At 41.3% G+C, this 20,847-nt stretch overlaps 1 protein-coding gene across 2 annotated transcripts in view; it reads right to left on the bottom strand.

Moving 5' to 3' along the window:
* Positions 1 to 20,847, bottom strand: part of LRRC63 (leucine rich repeat containing 63) — a 739,268-nt gene that overhangs the window by 325,119 nt on the left and 393,302 nt on the right. For both annotated transcript variants that reach the window (XM_044071581.1, XM_044071580.1), the window contains exon 7: positions 2,919 to 3,055. In XM_044071581.1, coding sequence (XP_043927516.1) covers positions 2,919 to 3,055 — 137 coding nt within the window. The remainder of the gene's footprint in view (positions 1 to 2,918; positions 3,056 to 20,847) is intronic.

Raw genomic sequence — 20,847 nt, 5'->3', positions numbered from 1 at the left:
CAATGACTGATCCAGTTTTGCAGAAGCTCAATTACTATATTAGTGTTGGATGTCTGTCAAAACAATCCAGTGTACCACCAGAAGCGCAATCTTATTTTCCTTACAGAGATAAGCTGTTGGAAGATGGCATTATTTTCAAGGGTCCTAAAATTGTTGTTCCTGCTTCCTTACAGCAAGAATATATCTTGATTTTGCATCATGGTCACCCGGGTTCTGAATCTACAAAGAGAAGAGCAAGAGGAATAGTACTTTGGACTTCTCTAGCGAAAGACATTGATACAGTACTTTCTTCCTGTTCAGTATGTAATATTACTTAAGCGCATTTGCAAAGAGAGCCATTTCAGCTAAGTCAAATTCCTGAGCTACAGACATATTCGAGTGGAACAGTCAACATTTTTTAGTACTGGTAGACTCTTATTCAAATTGGTTTGAAATCAATCTACTACCTAATCTAACTTCTACTACAGTCATTACTAAGTTGAAATGCCATTTCTCTGTCCATGGCAGTCCACAGAAATTAATCTCTGACAATGGTATGCAATTCACCAGTCAATTGTTTCAGAAATTTGCCAGAACATGGGACTTCATACATGTTACTAGTAGCCCAGAGTATTCGCAATTGAATGGACTTGCTGAACGTGCAGTACAGAGTACAAAGCAAATACTTGAAAAGTCAAAGCGTGATAATACTGTTTTTTTAAATTTACTCAATCTCAGAAACATACCCCGTGATGATTTACTTGGCTCACCTGCTCAGAGACGTCTATCTAGGCAAACCAGACCAACACTGCCTATCAGTTTCTAGTTTATTGAGGCCTAAAGCTAAGAACAATCAAGCCAGCAAAGCCTAGTATCTAGAAAGCAGTCTTTCTAAAAGTCCAGCTATGATAGGTCGAGCAGATTTATTCGTCCATTGGAAAAAGGAGAGACAGAGAGGATACAAACAGCAAAAGGTTTCGACTGGATTTGTCAAGCAATGGGTATTTGTGCAGAGCCGAGATCCTATTTTGTTAAATCTAATCTGAGGGTGCGGAGTACAAGAGAAATCGCAGACATCTTCTTCCTGTAGCAGAACTGATATTGCAGCATTGTACCTGTGAGAAAGACTCTATATCTCAGAGCAATCCAAATGATATTCCTGTTCCAGAACGTATCCTGACTCCTGATACTGTTCTGGCAGATGATTCCAGTGTTCCTAAGACTGAACAGTCAGCAGAGACAATCACAGTTACTAAATCAGATCCCAAATTTTATGTCACATGATATGGTCGCATTTCAAAGTCTAGTGTGAAATACACAGCAACTTGCATATATGTTGTATATATGTATCTAGCTTTGTATAATTGCATGATGAAAATCATTTCTATGTAAATTGCATATTCATTACTATCAGTCACAATGTCTAACTTATTTTCTGAAAGAGGAAGGATGTAAAATAACAGGTGTGTTTTACCTTTTAGAAGCATCTCCAAGATCTATGTGTGCATATAAATATCAAGCACATGTTAGCTTCGGTGCCATTTGAAGGTGCAGCCAGCATGTTAACATCTATGGGCATGATAGCTAACCTGTTTATAAGTTAAAGTTACTTAGCCTCATTTATGATGTGTTTACATACAATAAAGCTGTTTGAACAAGAACCCACAATGCTTGCTTGTTTTATCCTGACCTGGCAAGCGACAGCATAGATGTAGCATTCCTCAAAAACAATTAGCCGCTCCTAAACATTTCCTGTTTTTTGTTTTTTTTTTGGTCTCCAGTAGCCTGGAAAGGCAATCAGAAAAAAAAACCTACAACAGGAAGGCAAAGACATAAAGCAATGAGAAGCAGGGAAGTTTGACCACACTATTGATAAAAAGTGTTGCGAGAAAAGAACTGAAACTAAATAGATTGGCTAAAATTGCAGCTGGGCAACAAGTAAATGGACAAATCTGAATGGAAAGGTCACAGAAGGAACCAAGATGTACTCTATGAAAATGGCAATCTAGGGGCCTTCTTCACTGTGACTGATTTTAACATGTGACCAAAAACATATGGAGATGGGTCCTTTGGTACTCAGCATTGTGAGTAGAGAGGAGGGACTATTGTATCCTGGGAAAGTTTTAAGTGTCTGGCTGGTAAGCCTTGCCAGTCTCACTTCTACAGTTGACAGAGATGAAGCTCCCACTGCTACACAAACTAAGCATTTGAATTATGTTAAATGCACTATGAATGCTTGGGGGATTGACAGAGGGCATCAAAAATTATGAAAGACTTTTTTTATCTAAGTTAAATATTGAATTCACTGCACCACCTCAGTTAAGCATAACATTTGAGAAGAATCCCAAATAGTCCCTTAATGATACTTGACAATGGAAGGATATAAAACATCCCATTCAGGATACCCCAAGAGAATCCACATCTACTATATGACTGCCAGTCCAGCTTGTACTGCCTTTTCCAGAAACAAGCTTTTGATACATATGCTAACTTTGATGAGTGGGTCATTCCATTCTTTGTGAGTATTTTAATTAAGAAATGAAACAGAAAATGACACAACCAAATATGGTAGGCAGGCTTTCTTTTCCTTTAAATAATAATAATAATAATAATAATAATAATAATAATAATAATAATTTGGTGTGGTTATTCTGTGCACCAGCTAGCTGCATGGTGCATGTTAACATATTGCTTTTGTAGTCATGATATAACGTTGTCTCTTTATGATGTACAGGCATTTTTTATTGCAACCCAATGCACTGCACGCTATGCCTAGGACTCCCACCCCAGAAATAACTTAGAAATTCTGAATACACACCCTGAGTTTTATTATTTATTTTGATAATATTTCAGATGACTTTAATGCTCACTATTTTTCTGACAGAGATTTCTTGGTTTTGTGTGTAATCATAATCAGATGTGAAATTTAACATTCTCACCCAGTAGGCAGCGCTGACAATAAGCAGAATGAAATAACAAAGGTCCTAAGTTTTCCAAGTTTTTCAATGCCAGCAGGAATCTTCTTAATAGGATTGTTTCGTAATTTCAGGACTTCTAAGTTTTGAATATAAAAGAGCTAGAAAATGAAGTAATAACACACATGGTTATACAAGGAAATTAACATTAACATGCTAAAACACAATCACGCAAGACATCATAAGTATTAATGGCTACACTAATTACAGCAACAGAATAAAACTGATTCTAACTGAGTAATATAAATACACCTATAACACTTGGCAGTGGAAAATATACTTACGTTTTTACCATCACATCTTTGTGCAAACAATGTTATGGTAGCTGTAGAACCTCATGACTACCATAATCAAGTGAAAGCATGTCAGAAAAAATGTGTTACAAGTATGCTAATTATCTTGCCCTCACATCACTGTACATTTAATGTTAAGAAATTTGAAAATGTCTACAACCAGGTTGAACTTATCTAAATAACTGTATAAACCTGTATATTCTGATATATATTGTCAACATCTAGATTACACTGAAATGGAAAAATCAAGCTTGAAAAGCACTGTAAAAATTCCATATGGGAAGAGATAAGTCTCTACAAATCCTTCTGTAATAACCTTAACGGTAGTAAGTGTGTTCAGATTACATGTTCATTGTACATAGCTCCCAGTACATATGAGTGCCTTCTACAACATGAATAGTATAAGAATGTAACTTTGTCATGTAAGTGTTAATTTTAAACTATCTGTGGTTGCCTCTGGCCAAGGTCATAGATGAAAGGGACTCTGGGAAAGCCCACCAACCTGGTTAATAAAGATAATATAAACAACCCTTTTCAGTATCTTTTAAGTAATTTACTCTAAGTAGCAATTTAAACTAAGGTGCCACAAACAGGGCTGAATTCCTGCACTTTGGATTAATAAGAGCCTACTGACCGTGCAGGTGTGCCATGTAATGGACCCCAAATGCTCTGTGATGCTCTAAAGTTCCTTCTGGATACAGAAGCATTTTGACATGTGCTACATGATTATTCAAAATATACATGGTAGCACACCCTGTTTTGATGATATACTTCTAAACTGAAAAGAGTGTGAAATTTGTACTACAGCCTTTATAAAGCCCACATATAAAAATGAGATCATTATGAGAATCTGCCTCTGTAATTACTGGGGGGGAGAAGATACATCTTAATAATTTGTTATTATTCCCACATTTTAATGGCAGTGGCTATTTAAGACTTATTGACAATTAGATATTGTTGTATCAGTTCAATTACTGCTTTTAATAAATAGGAGGGGCACTGGCCAGAGTTAATGGTCTAAAGTCATGATTCTGTACTTTGACCAAGTAGTGTGAGCACACTATGTAAGTCCTGCATAGATACATAGTGAATTGTTTGTGAAACATTTGCAGTCACAAAATAAACTCTGTAGACATCCAGGGTCCTACACCAGAAAGGTACACTAACATTTGTTTTCCAAGTAGGTGTTTCCTGACTTTGTTTCAAAGCAGAATTCAAAATTCAATCAGAAGGGTGTTTCTTATAACCTTAAAGATTACTGCAGTCCTCAGAATAACAAGACTGATATAGGAAAGTTGGTGAATTACATTCCAAGTCTCAATCTCTGGTATCTTAGAGCACTTTACATACTTCACAGTACAACTCCCAAGTTTGTATGAATAATTTTCATGGGTTGGGGGTGTGCAGCCTTACATAATGGGCAAAGTTCCTGAAAAAATGTTTTAATGGTTTTGTAGAGGATTTCAGAATGTGCTCTTTAGGAAACAGATCACATTTTATTTTTCTTAGTTCTTGAACTCATAGTGTTGAGTCTCAGACTTATGGTGGGTAACTGTCAGGAGTTCATATTGTTCCAAATAGAGAGAGTTCAAGGAGCATGGTGAGGTAACTAGGAAATCCAGAAATTTGACATGAGTTTATACCTTAGCACAACAAGGCTGATAGAAATAAGTTTTGCATGAGTGATAACAATCAAGAAGAATTAGTCCAAGGTCCTTAACTAGTAAATTAAGTTCTGGGGGTATACTCAAAAGTTGTTTCTACTTTCATTTAAAAGGAATTCTACTCTGATTACCTTTGGTGAGCATGTAGCTCAAGCTATTGTAAAAACATATGCTTAACTTACTATTTAGCTAAAACTGCCATTCACACCTGAGGCACGTTTTATTATGTCTTGTTTATGGAATACTGCTTGTTCCCCTGCTGCTTTAAAAAAAATCAGTTTTCCCTCTAACAAAGTGATATACACAAGACTGAAATGGCACACCACTGAACTGAATTTTTTTTTTGCAGGGCAGGCGTCACTTGATCCACCACTGTACAGTTCTGTTCTCCCCAAAATGACTTTCATGCCTTTAACTTTCAGTGGCACAGTTGCCAAAGTACAAGACCTCAGGCAACAAGCCTTAGGACATCACATGTGGATGAGAACTCCTAGAAGTCCAAATCACCATAAACAAGACTAATTACCACTTTATAGCTAGCTATAGAACACCTTCTATTTCCCCTTCTGAACACAAAAGCTATCTGAATACATTAGCTAAAATTCCCATTAAGCCTAAGACCTTTCTACTGGGGGATTTCAACTATCCATCAATAAGCTGGCTGACCTACACTGCCAATGGTCATTTCCTTGATATTATAAACGCTAATTTTCTTTCACAAATATTTAACCATCCTTCTAGGGGCCCCAGTATCCTGGATCTAGTCCTCACAAATATGGCCACTTTTTGCACAGCTCTATATGTATCACCATGTCTTGTTAAATCAGACCATAATTTAGTGATGTTTTCCTTAAAACTGGTGGTATTTCCCCTGTAAATTGTTGTGTTTACGGACTTCTCAAGAGCAAACTTTATTTACATGATGACCTAAATAAATTCTGCTGCAATCTTCCTCTGAATGATCTTATTGCTAAAGCTGCTATCTATGCTTCTGACTTCTGCTCTCACTTAAATAGTTGCATTAATAAGACAGTCTCTGTCCACAACAAATATAATGAAACATTTAAAAACAACCCCCTGTGATGGAATACCCATATAAATAAATGGTATAACAAAAGAAAGAAACTGCTTAATGCTTATAAGAGGTCTTATTCTACCTACCTTAAAAACATACTTAAGCAAACTAACAAACAGCTTAAGGGCGCCATTAATAAGCTGAAAGTATGAACTTAAAATAGCCACTAAAACAAAAATTACTGAAATATCTCTTTAATTATAGCAGGAAGTTATGAAGTAATACAGGACAGTGTTTGGAGCTAGTCCACAATAATACTACAGTCTCTCATCCAAAGGAAATAGCTCATATCATAGCTAAACAAATTTAGTGTAAACTTTACCCCACCCACAGTTACAGCCATCACACAGGTTCCATAACCCTAGCCACCCCCTCTAATTACTATGGAACAATTTCTATCAGTCCTTTATTTCAAAAACTAAGAATACCTCATCCATGGGCCCTGACAACATACTAAGTTGCCTGACTATCAGTGACAAATATTGTCTTTCTGAAGTCCTGCTTAACCTCTTTAATCTTAGATTCTCCAGTGATTATATTCCTTAAGCCTGAAAAACAGGTATTGCAATACCATTGCACAAGGGTGGCCCAACCACAGACTCTGGTAACTACAGACTTATTTGTCTCACTAGCCTCACATTAAACTATGAAGTGCATTATCACAGACTTCATTAATCTGGACATTGAAAATCTCTTAACCTTGGATCCCCATCAAACTGGCTTTATCAAAGGAAGGCCCTGACTCTTTAACCTCATTATTTTTTTTTTTGAAAAAGTAACTGAAGCAGAAAATAATGGTTATGCAGTGCATACAGCATATATAGACCTGGCCAAATCCTTTGACACTATTCCCCATGTAAGCATTACTGATAGACTTGAAAATCTGAATATAAAGCCTTATACTGTGTAATGGATAGCTAACTGGTTGTCTCACAGAACCCATGTAGTCAGAGTAGCAGGTGCCACTTCTGAAAGCAAAACAGTTACCAGTGGAGAACCACAGGGCACAAATTTAGGCCCTGTCCTATTTGGCATATATTTCTCAGACCATCAGGCTAGCAATTCTGGCCTATGGTTGACTTAGTTTCCTGATAACTGCAAATTGGGTGCCGTTATTCAATTTAATCAATCTTCAACTTACAATTGCTCCAACATAACTTAGATTGTGTTAACAATTGATGTAAGGACAATGGTCTCAAATTAAATGAAGAAAGAAAATGCAGTGCAGTTCATTTTGGTAAGCAAAACAGTTTCATTTACTATATAGGAGATGCACCCTTCCAATCAGATACTGTTGTAAGGGATTTGGCTACTCTTGTTGATAATTCCTTATTATTTGACCATCATGACTTCAAAGTAGTTAGGAAAGCCTTTTATCTGGCCCATCTAACTTTCAGAGGCATCTCCATAGATCCAAAGAAGATCTAATTTCCCTTTACTCATATCTTATCAGACCCATTATTGTATATAATGCACCTTTTGGCATGCATTTATCTAAACATATAATACAACTTGAGGGACCTCATAGATTCATAACTAAAAAGATCAATAACCATAAAAATTTGTTATCAGGAGAGACTGGCAGCCCTTTCACTGTTCCCTGTCTCTTATGAACTCCTCCACGGATATCTATGTCCAGCCTATTGTGCCATGAAAGAGTCTCCTAGTTAATCTTCTATTCCTTTACAAGACTAATGGTTCATCAAATAATCAGTTAAAGGTACTAAACCTTAATCAGCAGATAAATTTGACACACTGATGTGACAGATTCACATCCTAACATATCCCTCACCTCTGAAACAAACTTCAACTACATGTCAAACAGAGTAGCACCATTGATACCTTCAAGGTGAATCTATATAATTGGATGGGCAGCCTCAAATTCTCTCTTAGTCTATCTTGTCTTGCCATCATTGACACTACAGGGAAATTTTGAATATGCTTTTTTTGGCTAGGCTTAAAATGGTCTGCAGACTGATAGCCCAGTACTCACCTATGAACCTATGAACATTTATCCCTACTAGAAATCTACAGTCCTTTGGAGCAGTTTTGCAAAACAACCTAGCAGCCAACTTTGAAACTGGCAATAAAACATGTAGTTTTACCCTTTCTATTATACTGAATAAGTTGCAGTGCTTTTACATACTCACCGAAAAAAAAAAAAAATAAAAAAAAAAAAAACAGCAGCAGCATTCAGACAACATAATGAAAGTACACCAGAAATATATCTGTTAATGTGCCTGTGTCACAACTGATAATTCATTAAAGGTGTTTAAAAAAAAGAAATAGATTTGTTATGAGAAGCAGGCAACTGTTGATTACAGACAGCATAACTGCCTGACCATTGTTGCTTTTTTATTCATTTGAAAGCACTTCTTCATTTAATTTCAAGATATAATTAATTTTAAACAGTGGCTTTTAGACATCTCAGGAGAATGGAAACTTTCAGTCTTATGCACCTGTTTCTAAGAAAGGGTTCACTGTTTCCCTTCTGTCTAAAACAATATCTACCCAGGAACAGTATAAATTTGCTACTTCTAAAAGTACTGCACCAGCTATTCCAAACTTAGAGAAGGGGGCCTAAAATATTTCATGTAACTTCAGTAATAAAAACCATACAAGTGCAACCCTTTCGATTCAAACTGTAACATAATAATTTTATGATAGTTCTTTAAATTAATCATATGCAAAAGTTGTAAAACTCTTCTTTTAATACACACATATAACTACAAACTGCACTGTTGCTATCTACCTCATGATGTTCTTCTATATCACTGTTGCATTATTTTTTACTAAAGGGATCTGCTGCTCAGAGCAGACTGACATTTGTCCAGTATATCAAAACCTTATGATCTTGTATGCACTGTACCTCACACATATACTCCCTATACAAGACATAGGGCAAAAAATTAAAGTAAGGATGCAGTTACTCAGAACTTCTTTGCTGCTAGTCTGAATGCCATTATTGCCTATTGGTCTAACACCTTGTTGCTGTACTGAATGTCTAGTAATCAAATAAATGCCCCACTGGAGTTATTTTTTTTTCTTTTCTTTAGTCTTGTATTTTATTTTTCTTACCTAGACTTCATGTCTTCTAAGAAAGGAAAATCATAGTGTGGGAGGCAGATCCCCATAATGATCATCACAAACAGTGTTTCTTATGTTTGGGTATTTCCCATGACCATACCTCTTGCAGTACCTCTAAGGTGTTTGTGCCTAAGACACTCAGAAGCAGTTTGCTTCCCTGTCCATTTAACTTGAAAACCAATGGCTCAAACAATTAGCCCATTGTAACAAGGTGGAATCCATTAACTCTGAAGTACTTCTACTAGGTAAGAAGAATGCCAAGAAGTCTCGGCTGGTTTCTTTAGCTTTCCAGCCTCCACTGGATATCCCTCTAGAAACAGGTAATAGCTCTGTAGCCCTTTTGGTGTCTACATTGGATTTTTCTGCTGCGATCCCATCAGAAGCCAGCATGGATCCGGCTTTTTGTACGTCCTCTGAGACTTTACAGGCCTCCACTCTGGATGTTCAGGGGGGTCTTGGAGGGTCCTACATGGATTCCACAGATACTGGTCAGACAGGAGGTTCCAGGTACTCTTACTGAATCTCACAAAGGGTTGGACCCTCTGGTATTTGTTTGGGCTGGCATCCCTTCCAAGAAAAGACAAAAGAGAAAGCATTTTTTGTTCCATCCTAAGGATCCTCAAAGGAACTATCAAGAGTTTACTCAGGGCTTGTTTTCTGCCTTGATGGCCCTGAAGCCTCCTCAAGGGGTTTCAGTGCCTGCTCCTCCTTGGACCTCTACTCCTTCTAAATGGCCTAGGGAACCAGATTTCTCAAATGAGGAATCACAGTCTGATGAGGGGTTCTTGTCCTATTCTTCACAGATACCTTCGCATTTTGGCTTATGATTCGGTGAATAGGAGGCTTTTCGTCCTGAGTCTCCTTTTGAGGAATTGTCTTTTTGGGGACATAATTGCTATGATAATGGAATACATGGGATTCATCTCAAGTATCTGATATTCACAGCAGATATTATGAGTTGCTTCAGGTGGATACTCCTAAGCCATATGCAGTTCCTCCTTTGTTGGCTGCCTTGTTAGACACTTTTATTGCTGATTCCAAGTCTCCTGATTGTCAGCCTCCTGCTCCTTAAAAAAACTGATACATTCTATAAGGTCCCTGATGATTGTCAATTTTTATTTAAATGTTCTTCTGCTGATCCTGTTGTGGTGTCAGCCTCTTCTGACAAACCTTCCAATCTCTTGCCCTCTTCCAAACTTTTGCCTTCTAATAAAGATAGTAGGGCAATGGAGAGGATTGGTGAGAAGGGTTACACTGCTTCTACTTTGGCCTTTAGGGCTATTAATTACCAGACTGACATGACCAGGTATGCTCCGACCTTGATTGCTCATCGGGTTATTTCTGACCTCTCTGATTCTGAAGACAAATTTTCTGCCTTATCTATTTGAGGTTCTACTTCTCAAGTAGCTCTCTACTTTATCAAGTGTAGCTATGATACTGCTGATGCCTCTTCCAGGTTTGCAGCTTTTGGGTTTGTCATGACTCATTATTCTTGGCTTCATCTCCAGTCTTTGCCTGAGGACATTAAGGCCAAGCTGTTCGAGGCTCCTTTGGATAATAAACATATTTTGGAACTGCTGCCGCTGACCTGTTTAAGTCCCGTCAAGAGAAAGGCAAAGCCTTAGGACCCTAAACATATTTTTGTCTCTTCTATCGCTAAGTTCAAATGGAATTATCTTTCTAGATCTGCTTTTGTCCATAGGCAACCCTGCCAGACCTCCAAGGATGAGAAGGGTGGTAGGTGAGCCTCCTCTGTTAAGTCTTCTCAGACGTCTGTGGCCCAGAAGCCAACTTCACCTGATAAGCCTGCTTCTCTTTGACAATTTGTCCCCCCTTCTCTTAGACCATGTTCCTTTGTCCCTTTGCTTTCCATTTGTCTTACAAATTGGCTTCTCAGCACTTCAGACTCTTGGGTTCTTTCGATCATCCATCAAGGTTACTTCACGGTATGAAAGTCTCTCGCTCCGCTTTCAAGGATTCCTCAACCTCCTCTAGAGCAACGTCCTCATTTGCCAGAGGTCTGATGGTCCCTAGTGAACCAAGGAACCATACAACATGTCCCCCCTTCCCAAGTGGGAAAGGGATTTATTCAGGAGGTTCCTGGTTCCTCGGAAGGAGGGCACTTGGAAACCTATTCTTGATCTCTCCCTGCTCAACACTTTCACAAGGTCTCCTTTTTCAAATGATTACTCTTCAAACCCTGTTTCATCTTTTACTACTTTAGGCTTTTCTGGTATCTTTGGATCTGAAGAATGCTTATCTTCATATCCCTATTCATTCTCTTTTCAGGAAGTTTTTACGTTTCTCTGTTTCTTCCTTTCATTTTTCAGTTCTCAGTACTCATCTTTGTCCTTTGGCCTCTCTACTGCCCCAACAGTATTCACAAAAAAAAAAAAAAAAAAATAGCTCTTGTGATTGCTTTCTGCAGGCATTCAGATTTTTCCTCATCTAGATGACCTGTTGCTTCAGGCACCTTCTCCCAATAGCCTGTTACAGTATCTGGAGTTCACCAGCTCTCTACTTCAAAGTCTGGGGTTCAAAATCAACTTTCAAAAGACTAGCCTGACTCCCTTTCAGGATCATGTGTATCTGGGATGCAGGATTCAGACAGTGCCAATGTTGGCCTCTCTTCCACTTAACAGAAGTTTTGTCACTGACAGCCTTCTTTCAGTCTCTGCTTCCACTGACTGTCATTTCAGTCAGATAGCTTCTCTGGACCCTGGGCTTCATGGTCTCTTCTATTCCAGTGTTCCCTGTTGCCAGACTGCATATGCAGAAGCTTCAGTGCTACATCAAGTCAGTTTGGCTGCAGCATTGCCATCCTCTGGATTTTAGTGTACCTCTATTTCCTTGTCTAAAGAAAGAATTTGGGTGGTGGATTCAACAGTTTGCTCTCAACCCAGGCCTGTCCTTTTAGCCTCCAGTCGCTTCTTAAGAATTGTTCACTGATGCCTCAGACATGGGGTGGGGGGCTTCATGTGGTCACCTGAAAGTTCAGGGTCTCTGACCTCCATCAGAAGTCAGACCATATCGACATCAAAGAGATGAGAGCTCTGATTCTGGCCCTTCAAGGTTTTCACTCTGCGTTTTGTCCAGGCCCCTTGATGGCCTACACAGACAACACTATAGTGGTGTGGTATGTCAACAAGTAGGGAGGCACAAATCTTAATTCCTCTGCAGGATGGCTCTTCAGGCTTTGGAGGTGGCTGTCAGTTATCAGTTAACTCTTCAGGCAGTATACATTCTTTCATAGGTTCATAGGTTCACAGGTTGGTACTAGGCTATCGGCCCTAGGGCCTATACAAGCTTAGCCATAACAATTACCTGGCTATTTCTTCCCATAGTATTTACTTCCCTGGACCCCTGTCTAGCAGGGTGACTGACGTGATCCCTGGGGTGAATTTCCTATCTCCCATCCAATCATCAAGGTTCCTTTTGAAGAGGGCCAAAGAGGTGCTCTGCTTGACATGTATGGGCAGTCTCTTCCAGAGTCTGGGGAGTCACTGGGTCAGGAACCTATCCCTCCAGCATGTTTTTTTCATTGTGAGAGATTCAGAGCACAATCTAATGACAGACTCTCTGAGGAGGTCTAAAACACAGGCTCATGAATGAATGCTTCATAGAGTCATGTTTCTGGACACTGTTTATCAGTGGGGTATTCCTGAGGTATATCTTTTTGCCTCCCCTCTTCTGTTCCAGACTGCCATGCAATCTGGTGTGGAAGATGGATGCCTTTTCTTTTTCTTGGAAGGGGATGTTTCTTTGTTTTCCCTCCTCTTCCTCTGCTTCTAAGAGTCTTGCAGAAGACTTAGCTGAACTCCCCAAAAATCATGCTAGTGACTCCCTTTTGGTCAAGACAGCACTCTTTCACCCTCTTAATGCATCTGGCCAGGGGCAATCACCACAAATTACCTCATGGGTTAGACCTCTTCACACAGAACAAGGGGTCTGTCATCCACCTTCACTTGTCTACTCTTTAACTGACACTGTGGGTGATAGGGTTTTGATCCCTTTCAGGCACATCTTTTCTGAAGATGTGCTCAGAGTTTAATATGATGGAAGAAAACTCTCAATCAGAAAATCTTATATGTGCAAATGGAAAAGATTTTCTGTCTGGTGCCATGCTCATAACCAGGACCATTTTTAGTGGGAGTCCCTTTGGTCCTTTTTTTTTGTCTGTGAGTTGCTCCAGTCTGGCGTAGCCTGTTCTTCTGCTTGTCTGCCTTTGAAACCTCCCCTGGCTTGTTGTTTTGAGGTCAAACAATTTTGTTAAAGGTGTCCTGCACCTTAGGTATCCAAGGAAACCTATTCCTCCTCCTTGACCTTAATTTTGTTTTGAAAAAATTGACTCAGACTATTTTTGAACCTGCAGATTCTGCTTCTTTGCAACATTGTATCTGGAAGGCTGTTTTGTTGCTGGCTCTTACTTCTGCTCAGATGGTTTCTGAAGTCTAGGCCCTTATGGCCTTTACTCTTTTTTTTTTTCCACAGGGAAAGGATGTTCCTTCATACTAGTCCTTCTTTTATGCCCAAGGGAGTAAATGAGCTGTCCTTGAATCAAAATCCATCAGTACAACTCCCTTCCTTATTCCCTTCTCCTCAGTCTGCTAATGAGGGGGTCTTATACACCATGGATTTACATGGACAGCTCTGGTACTATTTGGATAAAACTAAGGCCATTTGTAAGTATGACCAGCTTTTTGTTTCATTTCATCCCAGAACACTGGGTTTGGCTATTGCTAAGGGAACCATATCCTCATGGATATCTAAGGCCATTTCTTTTTGGTATTCTTTTCATGGAAATCTTTGTCTACTTCTGTTAGAACTCATTCCACTAGGGCTGTTGACTCTTCTGGTGCTTTCTTCTAGGGGTTGGACACAAATTCCATCCTTGAAAATGCTACTTGGTCTTCTGTGCATACCTTTGCTAAGCATTATAAGTTGGCTAATGTTCCTAGGGCCAGAGCAGGTTTTGTTAGAAACATTTTGTATTGTTTTTTTGAAGGTTCTTCTCAGCCTCCCACCTCCCATTCTGTTTCCTGAGCTTTTTTACTCTCCCTATGGTATATTGCAACAGGGATATAGAAGGACATAGCAAAGTTGTGTAAAATCTTACCATAGCAGCAGATGTCCTTCTCTTCACTGTTGCAGGATTTGCTTCCTCCAACCCCTTCTTGTTTGTTTTGGTTTTTGGATTCCCTTCTGGCTGATGGTCTCTCCCTTTTCTCCTGCATTTTCTCCTTATGTTTGTGCATGGACTCCGTTGTCCTATGGAGATTGTTCTCTACTGGGGAAATTCAGTTCTGGGTAACTGCCCTACATCCTTTGCAAGGAGCATATGTGTAACTTATTGCGCATACAAGCTCACAAGGCTTTGGGATACTTGCCATACATGGGGCTCCCCTGGGTGGGAGATCTCTATAGTAAAGAATACTGCAACAGTGAAGAGAATGGCATCTACTGTTTTGGCAATATTTTACACAACTGTACTTTATAAGTTTTCAGCAAAACTAATCTTGTACTTCCAGTGTCCCCATAACAGAAGATGGAATTAACCAGCTTGTACTTCCAGTGTCCCCATAACAGAAGATGGAATTAACCAGCTAACACAAGAAAGGAATCAGTTTCAAATCCCTAAAAAGGCCCTCTTGTTTAATATGCAGATTGACAGTTGGTAAAATAACTTTTTTGCAGCCCATATACATGGTATCAGTTAATTAAACACGTTTATAAAGTCTGGACTACTTCTGACCTTTTCCAAAACTCTTGCTAATTAAAAGTTGTCAGTTCTGGTGTAATTAAAAAATATTTTGCAAAAAGTTGTTGTACAACCAGCACAGTGATAACATTATAATAAAAACTGTATGATCACAAAAGACAGATATAACATTAAAATGTGTTAAATAAAGCTGCATCCTTTACTAATGAGTAGGCTGCGGTTGGTGTTCTGCTTGCCACTAGCTTCTATGTTTGCTCACTATATTTAAAAGACTCTGTTCAAAAATGGGACTAGGAAAAAAGAAGGGATCTTCAGCTACAAAAAGAGATAAAATGGGAATTCATAATGGCTACCACCAGGTAACCTTTTTGACATCATAGAAATCCCTACCTTGGTGCTTTTACATAAAGATGTGCATCACCACAGTGGGCTGTCTCCTAGACAATGCTAGATGCTAATCAGGCATTTTGGGGGAGAGGCATATTCTAATTAGTCAATTGCTCTCCCACTGCAACTGCCTCTGGAAAGGCATCTATACACAGAGCAATTCATAGAGTTACTCAGCCATGTAGATTAGGATGGCTGCTCCTTATGATAGTGAACATGGCCTTGGGCATGTACATCCTTCATGATAGAGTGCTAGGGAGTTTAGTGGGAAAACAGGATTAGGAGGTGTGCACATGAGTGTATGCAAGGAGTGGGAAGGCAGGGATAGGAGGTCTGTGCATGAGTGTATGCAAGGAGATGCATATATGAGTGTGTGTCTGCCTGAGACTTAGTGGTAGGGGAGTTAATGAGGGGTAAAGTAAGGTAGATGTGCATGTATGTTTGTATGTGTGTGTGTGTGTGTGTGTGTGTGTGTGTGTGTGTGTGTGTGTGTGTGGGGTCAACTTTGAAACATCTAAAACACATAATATCTAATTTCATAACATTGAGACCAGAATATCTAAAACCCAAAACATCTAAAACCCATAACATCGAATGTCATAAAATCTAAAACTACAAATCACAAGAAAATAACATCCCCTCCACATATAATGACACCAAACTACCAAACACACCTTTTTACTACGTTTCTGCAGGGGGGGCAAGACCCCCTGCACCCCTCATGTGGGGGGCTCTGCCCCCCACAACCCTGTAAATTAAATATACCAACTCCAAGATTGCACTACAGTGGGAAAAAGTCAATTCCCTAACCCCACTGTATCAAGCCCCCCTGCAGAAGCATAGTAAAAAGTGTTTTGGTAGTTTGGTGTCACTATATGTCGTTATATGTGGAGGCGATGTTATTTTCATGTGATTTGTACTGTTAGATGTTATGAAATTCAATGTTATGGGTTTTAGATGTTCTGGTCTCAATGTTATGAAATTAAATGTTACGAGTTTTAGATGTTTTAAAGGGGACATGTGTGTGTGTGTGTGTGTGTGTGTGTGTGTGTGTGTGTGTGTGTGTGTGTGTGTATGTGTGTATGTGTGTGTGTGTGTGTGTGTGTGTGTGTGTATGTGTGTGTGTGTGTGTGTGTGTGTGTGTGTGTGTGTGTGTGTGTGTGTGTGTGTTGGGGGATAGTGTGGCTGTCATACTTACATACACCCAAAGACAAATCAGCAGAGCCTGTAATGAGAAGTTATGTACCTACCATAACGTTCCATGTAAGTTGTCTTCTTCTCGCCTTCTTTCTTGCTGGATGGGTTCGGAGCCGATCCTCGGCTCCGACTCGGCTTATGCCAAAGCTCGAGAGCTATTTTTACCGGCTCGAGGTAACCCTGTATCCCACAATGCTAGGCACTAACTACCCAGATCTCGTTTGATAGCTAACACTATAGCAGTTTTGCCCCCAGAACAAAGGAGAGAATGGCATACCCAAGCAGATAGCCATCCCAAGAAAAGGATAACCACTGGAGACCATAGTGGGAGAAAGGCAAGGCTCCTTAGGATCCTAACGGTCTGTCCAGGCTAGGGGGTTGGAGGGTGGGAAGCAAGAAAGAAGGCAAGAAGAAGACAACTAACATGGAACGTTATGGTAGGTACATAACTTCTCAATGTTAAGTTGTCAATCTTGCCTTCATTCTTGCTGGATGGGACCGCGTCCCTAGCACCTTAAACCTGGGTGGCTCATTGAAACAGACTCTTGAGGACTGTGGAACCAAAGTTAGCTCGGCTTCTGGAGGCCATGTCCAATTTGTAATGAGAAATAAAGGTATGGGGAGAGGCCCATGTGGCTGCCGCACAAATTGAATCTAAGGGCAACCTGTCCTGAAAGGCTATAGACGTAGCTAAGGCTCTAGTTGAATGGGATCTAGGTCTTGAAGGAAGCTTTTGACGCCTCAGTTCATAGATGAAAGTGATGACAGAGGCCAACCATCTAGAAAGGGTTACTTTGGAAACTGGAAGGCCTTTCTTCCCTTCAGCATAAGATAGAAAGAGCTGGTCAGATTTCCTAATTTTCTTGGTTCTATCCAAGTAGTAACGGAGTTGGCGATGAACATCCAAGAAATGCAACTTTTGTTCCGCTCTGTCAGAGTAATTAGGGAAGAAAACTGGGAGATCGATAGTCTGGTTTAGATTTGCCTCAGAAGATATCTTGGGTAAAAAGGAGGGGGTTGTTCTGAGGGACACTCTATCTTTATGGAAAACAAGATAAGGAGGACGAACGCAAAGGGCGTGAAGTTCTGAGACTCTCCTCGCAGAGGTTATGGCTACTAGAAACAAAGTATTCCATGAGAGTAACTTCAAGGAACAGGAAGCTGCAGGTTCAAAGGGAGGGAGAATCAAGGAGGTTAAAACTAGATTCAAATCCCACTGCGGTGGGGGATGTCTAACTGGGGGCTTGAGTAAAAAGATACCTTTGAGGAATGCTTTACAAAGTTTATGAGACATAATGGAGGAGTCTGCCAAGCCAACATGAAAATTTGAAATGGCCGCTAACTGGACTCTTGATAGTGGAAGAAGAAGTACCCGAATGAAAGAGTTTGGCTAAAAAATCTAAGACCGATTGGATAGGAGCCACAAATGGGTCTATGTTCCTAGATTTTGCCCAGAAGGAAAAACATTTCCATTTGCTGGCATAAATCCTCCTGGTAGAAGATTTGTGAGAAGCTAAAATGATGTCACGTACCGAATGGGAGATAAAGGGAAGCCTGGCTAAGGTTGGAAGTGGAGCAACCAAGCTGTGAGGTTGAGAGAGGGGAGAGATTGGTGCAGCTTGCCCGACTGATGGGTCAAGAGATCTGGAACTGGGTCCAGATGCCAGGGCTGCTCCAAGAGGTAATGGTGCAGGAACGGAAACCATATTTGTCGAGGCCAGTATGGAGCAATGAGGATCATCGTGGATCTCAAGGCGGTAGCTTTCTGAATCAACTGAGTGATTAATGGAAAGGGGGGAAAGGCGTACAGGAGACCCTGGGGCCAATCGTGGACTAGAGCGTCTCTGGGAGGGTGGCCGGGAAGAGAGTGAAAAATTTGTGGCATTTGCTGTTCTGGGGTGTAGCGAAAAGATCGCAGCAAGGCTGACCCCATTTTTTGAAAATTTCTTCCACTACTGACTGCTTGAGAGACCACTCGTGCGGCATGAGAATGGCTCTGCTCAGCCTGTCCACTATGACGTTGGACTTCCCGGGGATATGCGTTGCTATCAGAAACCGTTGAGAGGAGATCGCCCACTGCCAAAGTCTGAGTGCTTCTCGACATAAGGGATAGGACTTGGTTCCGCCCTGATTGTTGATGTACCACACTACGGACATATTGTCCATCTGATCTGCAATCGTCCCGATGGGAAGAGAGTCCTGAAGGGCTTGCAATGCTAAAAGAACTGCTCTCATCCCTAGGACATTGATGTGCAGATGACACTCGAAAGGTTGCCAAGTGCCCTGGACCATCCTTGCCCTGAAAATGCCCCCCCACCCGATCAGGGAGGCATCCGTTGTCACTGTAGCAACCGAGGGGGGAGAACGAAGGGTCTGCCCTGAAACACTTGAAGGGAGATCATCCACCAAGACAGGTGTTTCTTGCATGATTGGGTTATCAAAATGTAGTGTGACATCGGGAGCTACTGGAAGGACCACTGAGAGAAGAGCATCCATTGCAGGAGTCGCATGTGGAATCGAGCTAAGGGAAGTAACGTAATGGCAGCCGCCATGAGACCTAGAGTCTTCAGTACAAACTTGGCCTGAATTTTGTTGTTCTGAAGCAGGATATGAACATGTTCACGAATATCTGCAATTCTTTGAGCCGTCAGTTTTGCAGAGAGTTCGACTTTGTCTAATATGGCACCTATGAAGGTAATAGACTGACAAGGCGACAAGGCAGACTTTTCAAAGTTTATGGAGATACCTAGCTCTTCACAAATCTGAATGGTGTAATCTCTGGATTGAATAAGTTGACACCTGGTGGTGGCGGTAAGGAGCCAGTCGTCTAGATATGGAAACACCTGGAATCCTTGACGCCTCAGATGAGCCGTAACCACTGCGATGCATTTGGTGAACACTAGGGGGGCTGTAGTGAGACCAAAGGGCAGGGCCCTGAACTGGTAGTGACTGGCTCCCAGCCGGAAGCGGAGAAACCTTCTGGAGCGTCTGTGCATTTTGATGTGGTAGTACGCATCCTGAAGGTCTATAGCGCACATCCAATGGTCCTGACCCAAAAAGGGTAGAATGGACTGTAGCGTGACCATCCGGAACTTTGTTCTTTGAACAGACTTGTTCAGTCTGCTGAGATCCAAAATTGGTCTCCAGTCCCCTGTCTTTTTTGGTACTAAAAAGAACTTGGAGTAGATTCCGGATCCTTGCTGGCCTGCTGGGACTGGCTGGATGGCCCTTTTTCTTAGCAGTTTTGAGATTTCTAATACTGCTTGTTCCCTTAGACCGGGTGGAACATCTGGAAGGGGCCTGTTTGGCTGTTTTGGGGTGTGGACAAAGGGAATTTTGTAACCCTCGGATATGATCGACCGTACCCATGTGTCTTCGGTAAGGGAAAGCCAGGCTTTTGGGTACAGTGATAATCTTCCCCCGACTGCCTCCGAAGGTGGACAGTCGGGCAGCTTCTCAGGGATGCTGGAAGGGTTGGCCAGAGACAGCTTCTCTGCTACCCTGATTCTGCGGACCCCCTCTGCCCCTGGGGCGGCGTCTATTGTTGCCCCCCCCCTGCCTCTAGGGGGGAACTCGCCTCGTGCATCCGGCGCGACTCCCTGTGGTTTGCGGAACCACATCTTTCCTCCCTTCTGACCTTGGGGTATGGTCTGGATGGGGTGGAAATTGGACTCCCACGGCAGAGAGAGTCTTGCTGTCTTGTTCGCATCTGGTCAAAGTATCCTTCACCTGAGGTCCAAACAACGCCAAAACATCAAAGGGGGAGTTGGTGAAGGACGCCTTGAAGGGGTCAGCAAAGTTACAAAGCCGCATCCAGGCATGCCGTCTTAAGGCCACACCTGTGCCTGCAGCCCTACTCGCCCCATCGGCCGCATACGAAATAAGCCGCATGGAGGAATTAACAATCGAGTTTAGGGTTGCCAGCTGGGAGTTGATTTTGTCCTGAGACCCCACAGCTATTGGATCCTGTAGTGTGTCACCTATTTCTTTGAGCAAGTCTCGTTGAAGACGGGTGAAATGACATAAGTAATTCAGTGACCGCATGGTAAAGGTCGCTGAAGAAAACATCCGCTTGCCGTACCTATCCATGGTCCTAGATTCCTTATTAGGAGGATGGATAGGTACCGAAGGATCAGCCAGTTCCTTCTTAGTGGCTGCCGCCACCACCATGGCATCAACAGGGACACCCTTGGTCAAAAACTGTTTATCAGCAGGGGCTGTGATAAATTTTGAAGGCCTCCGCAGGGTTGGTTCCATCGAGTCAGGGGCCGTCCAAGCCTTCCTGGCCACCACTTCCATAAGGGGGTCAAAGGGCGGAGACACCGAGGAGGTGGAAGGGTGAGAACCAAATGCCTCTAGGTAGACCGACTCATCCTCGGAAGGGTTGAGGGTAGACCAGTTCCCCCTCTGCTTGAGGATCTCAAAGATGTCAGAGAAGGAGACATCCTCAGAGGGGGATCTTGGGGACCCC

Source organism: Protopterus annectens, chromosome 5.part0 (assembly GCF_019279795.1).
Source record: "Protopterus annectens isolate FY-2018-M chromosome 5.part0, PAN1.0, whole genome shotgun sequence".
In the NCBI taxonomy this organism is placed as follows: domain Eukaryota; kingdom Metazoa; phylum Chordata; order Ceratodontiformes; family Protopteridae; genus Protopterus; species Protopterus annectens.
Note: the sequence above shows the minus strand (reverse complement) of the source record. Positions and strands in the feature narration are given on the sequence as shown.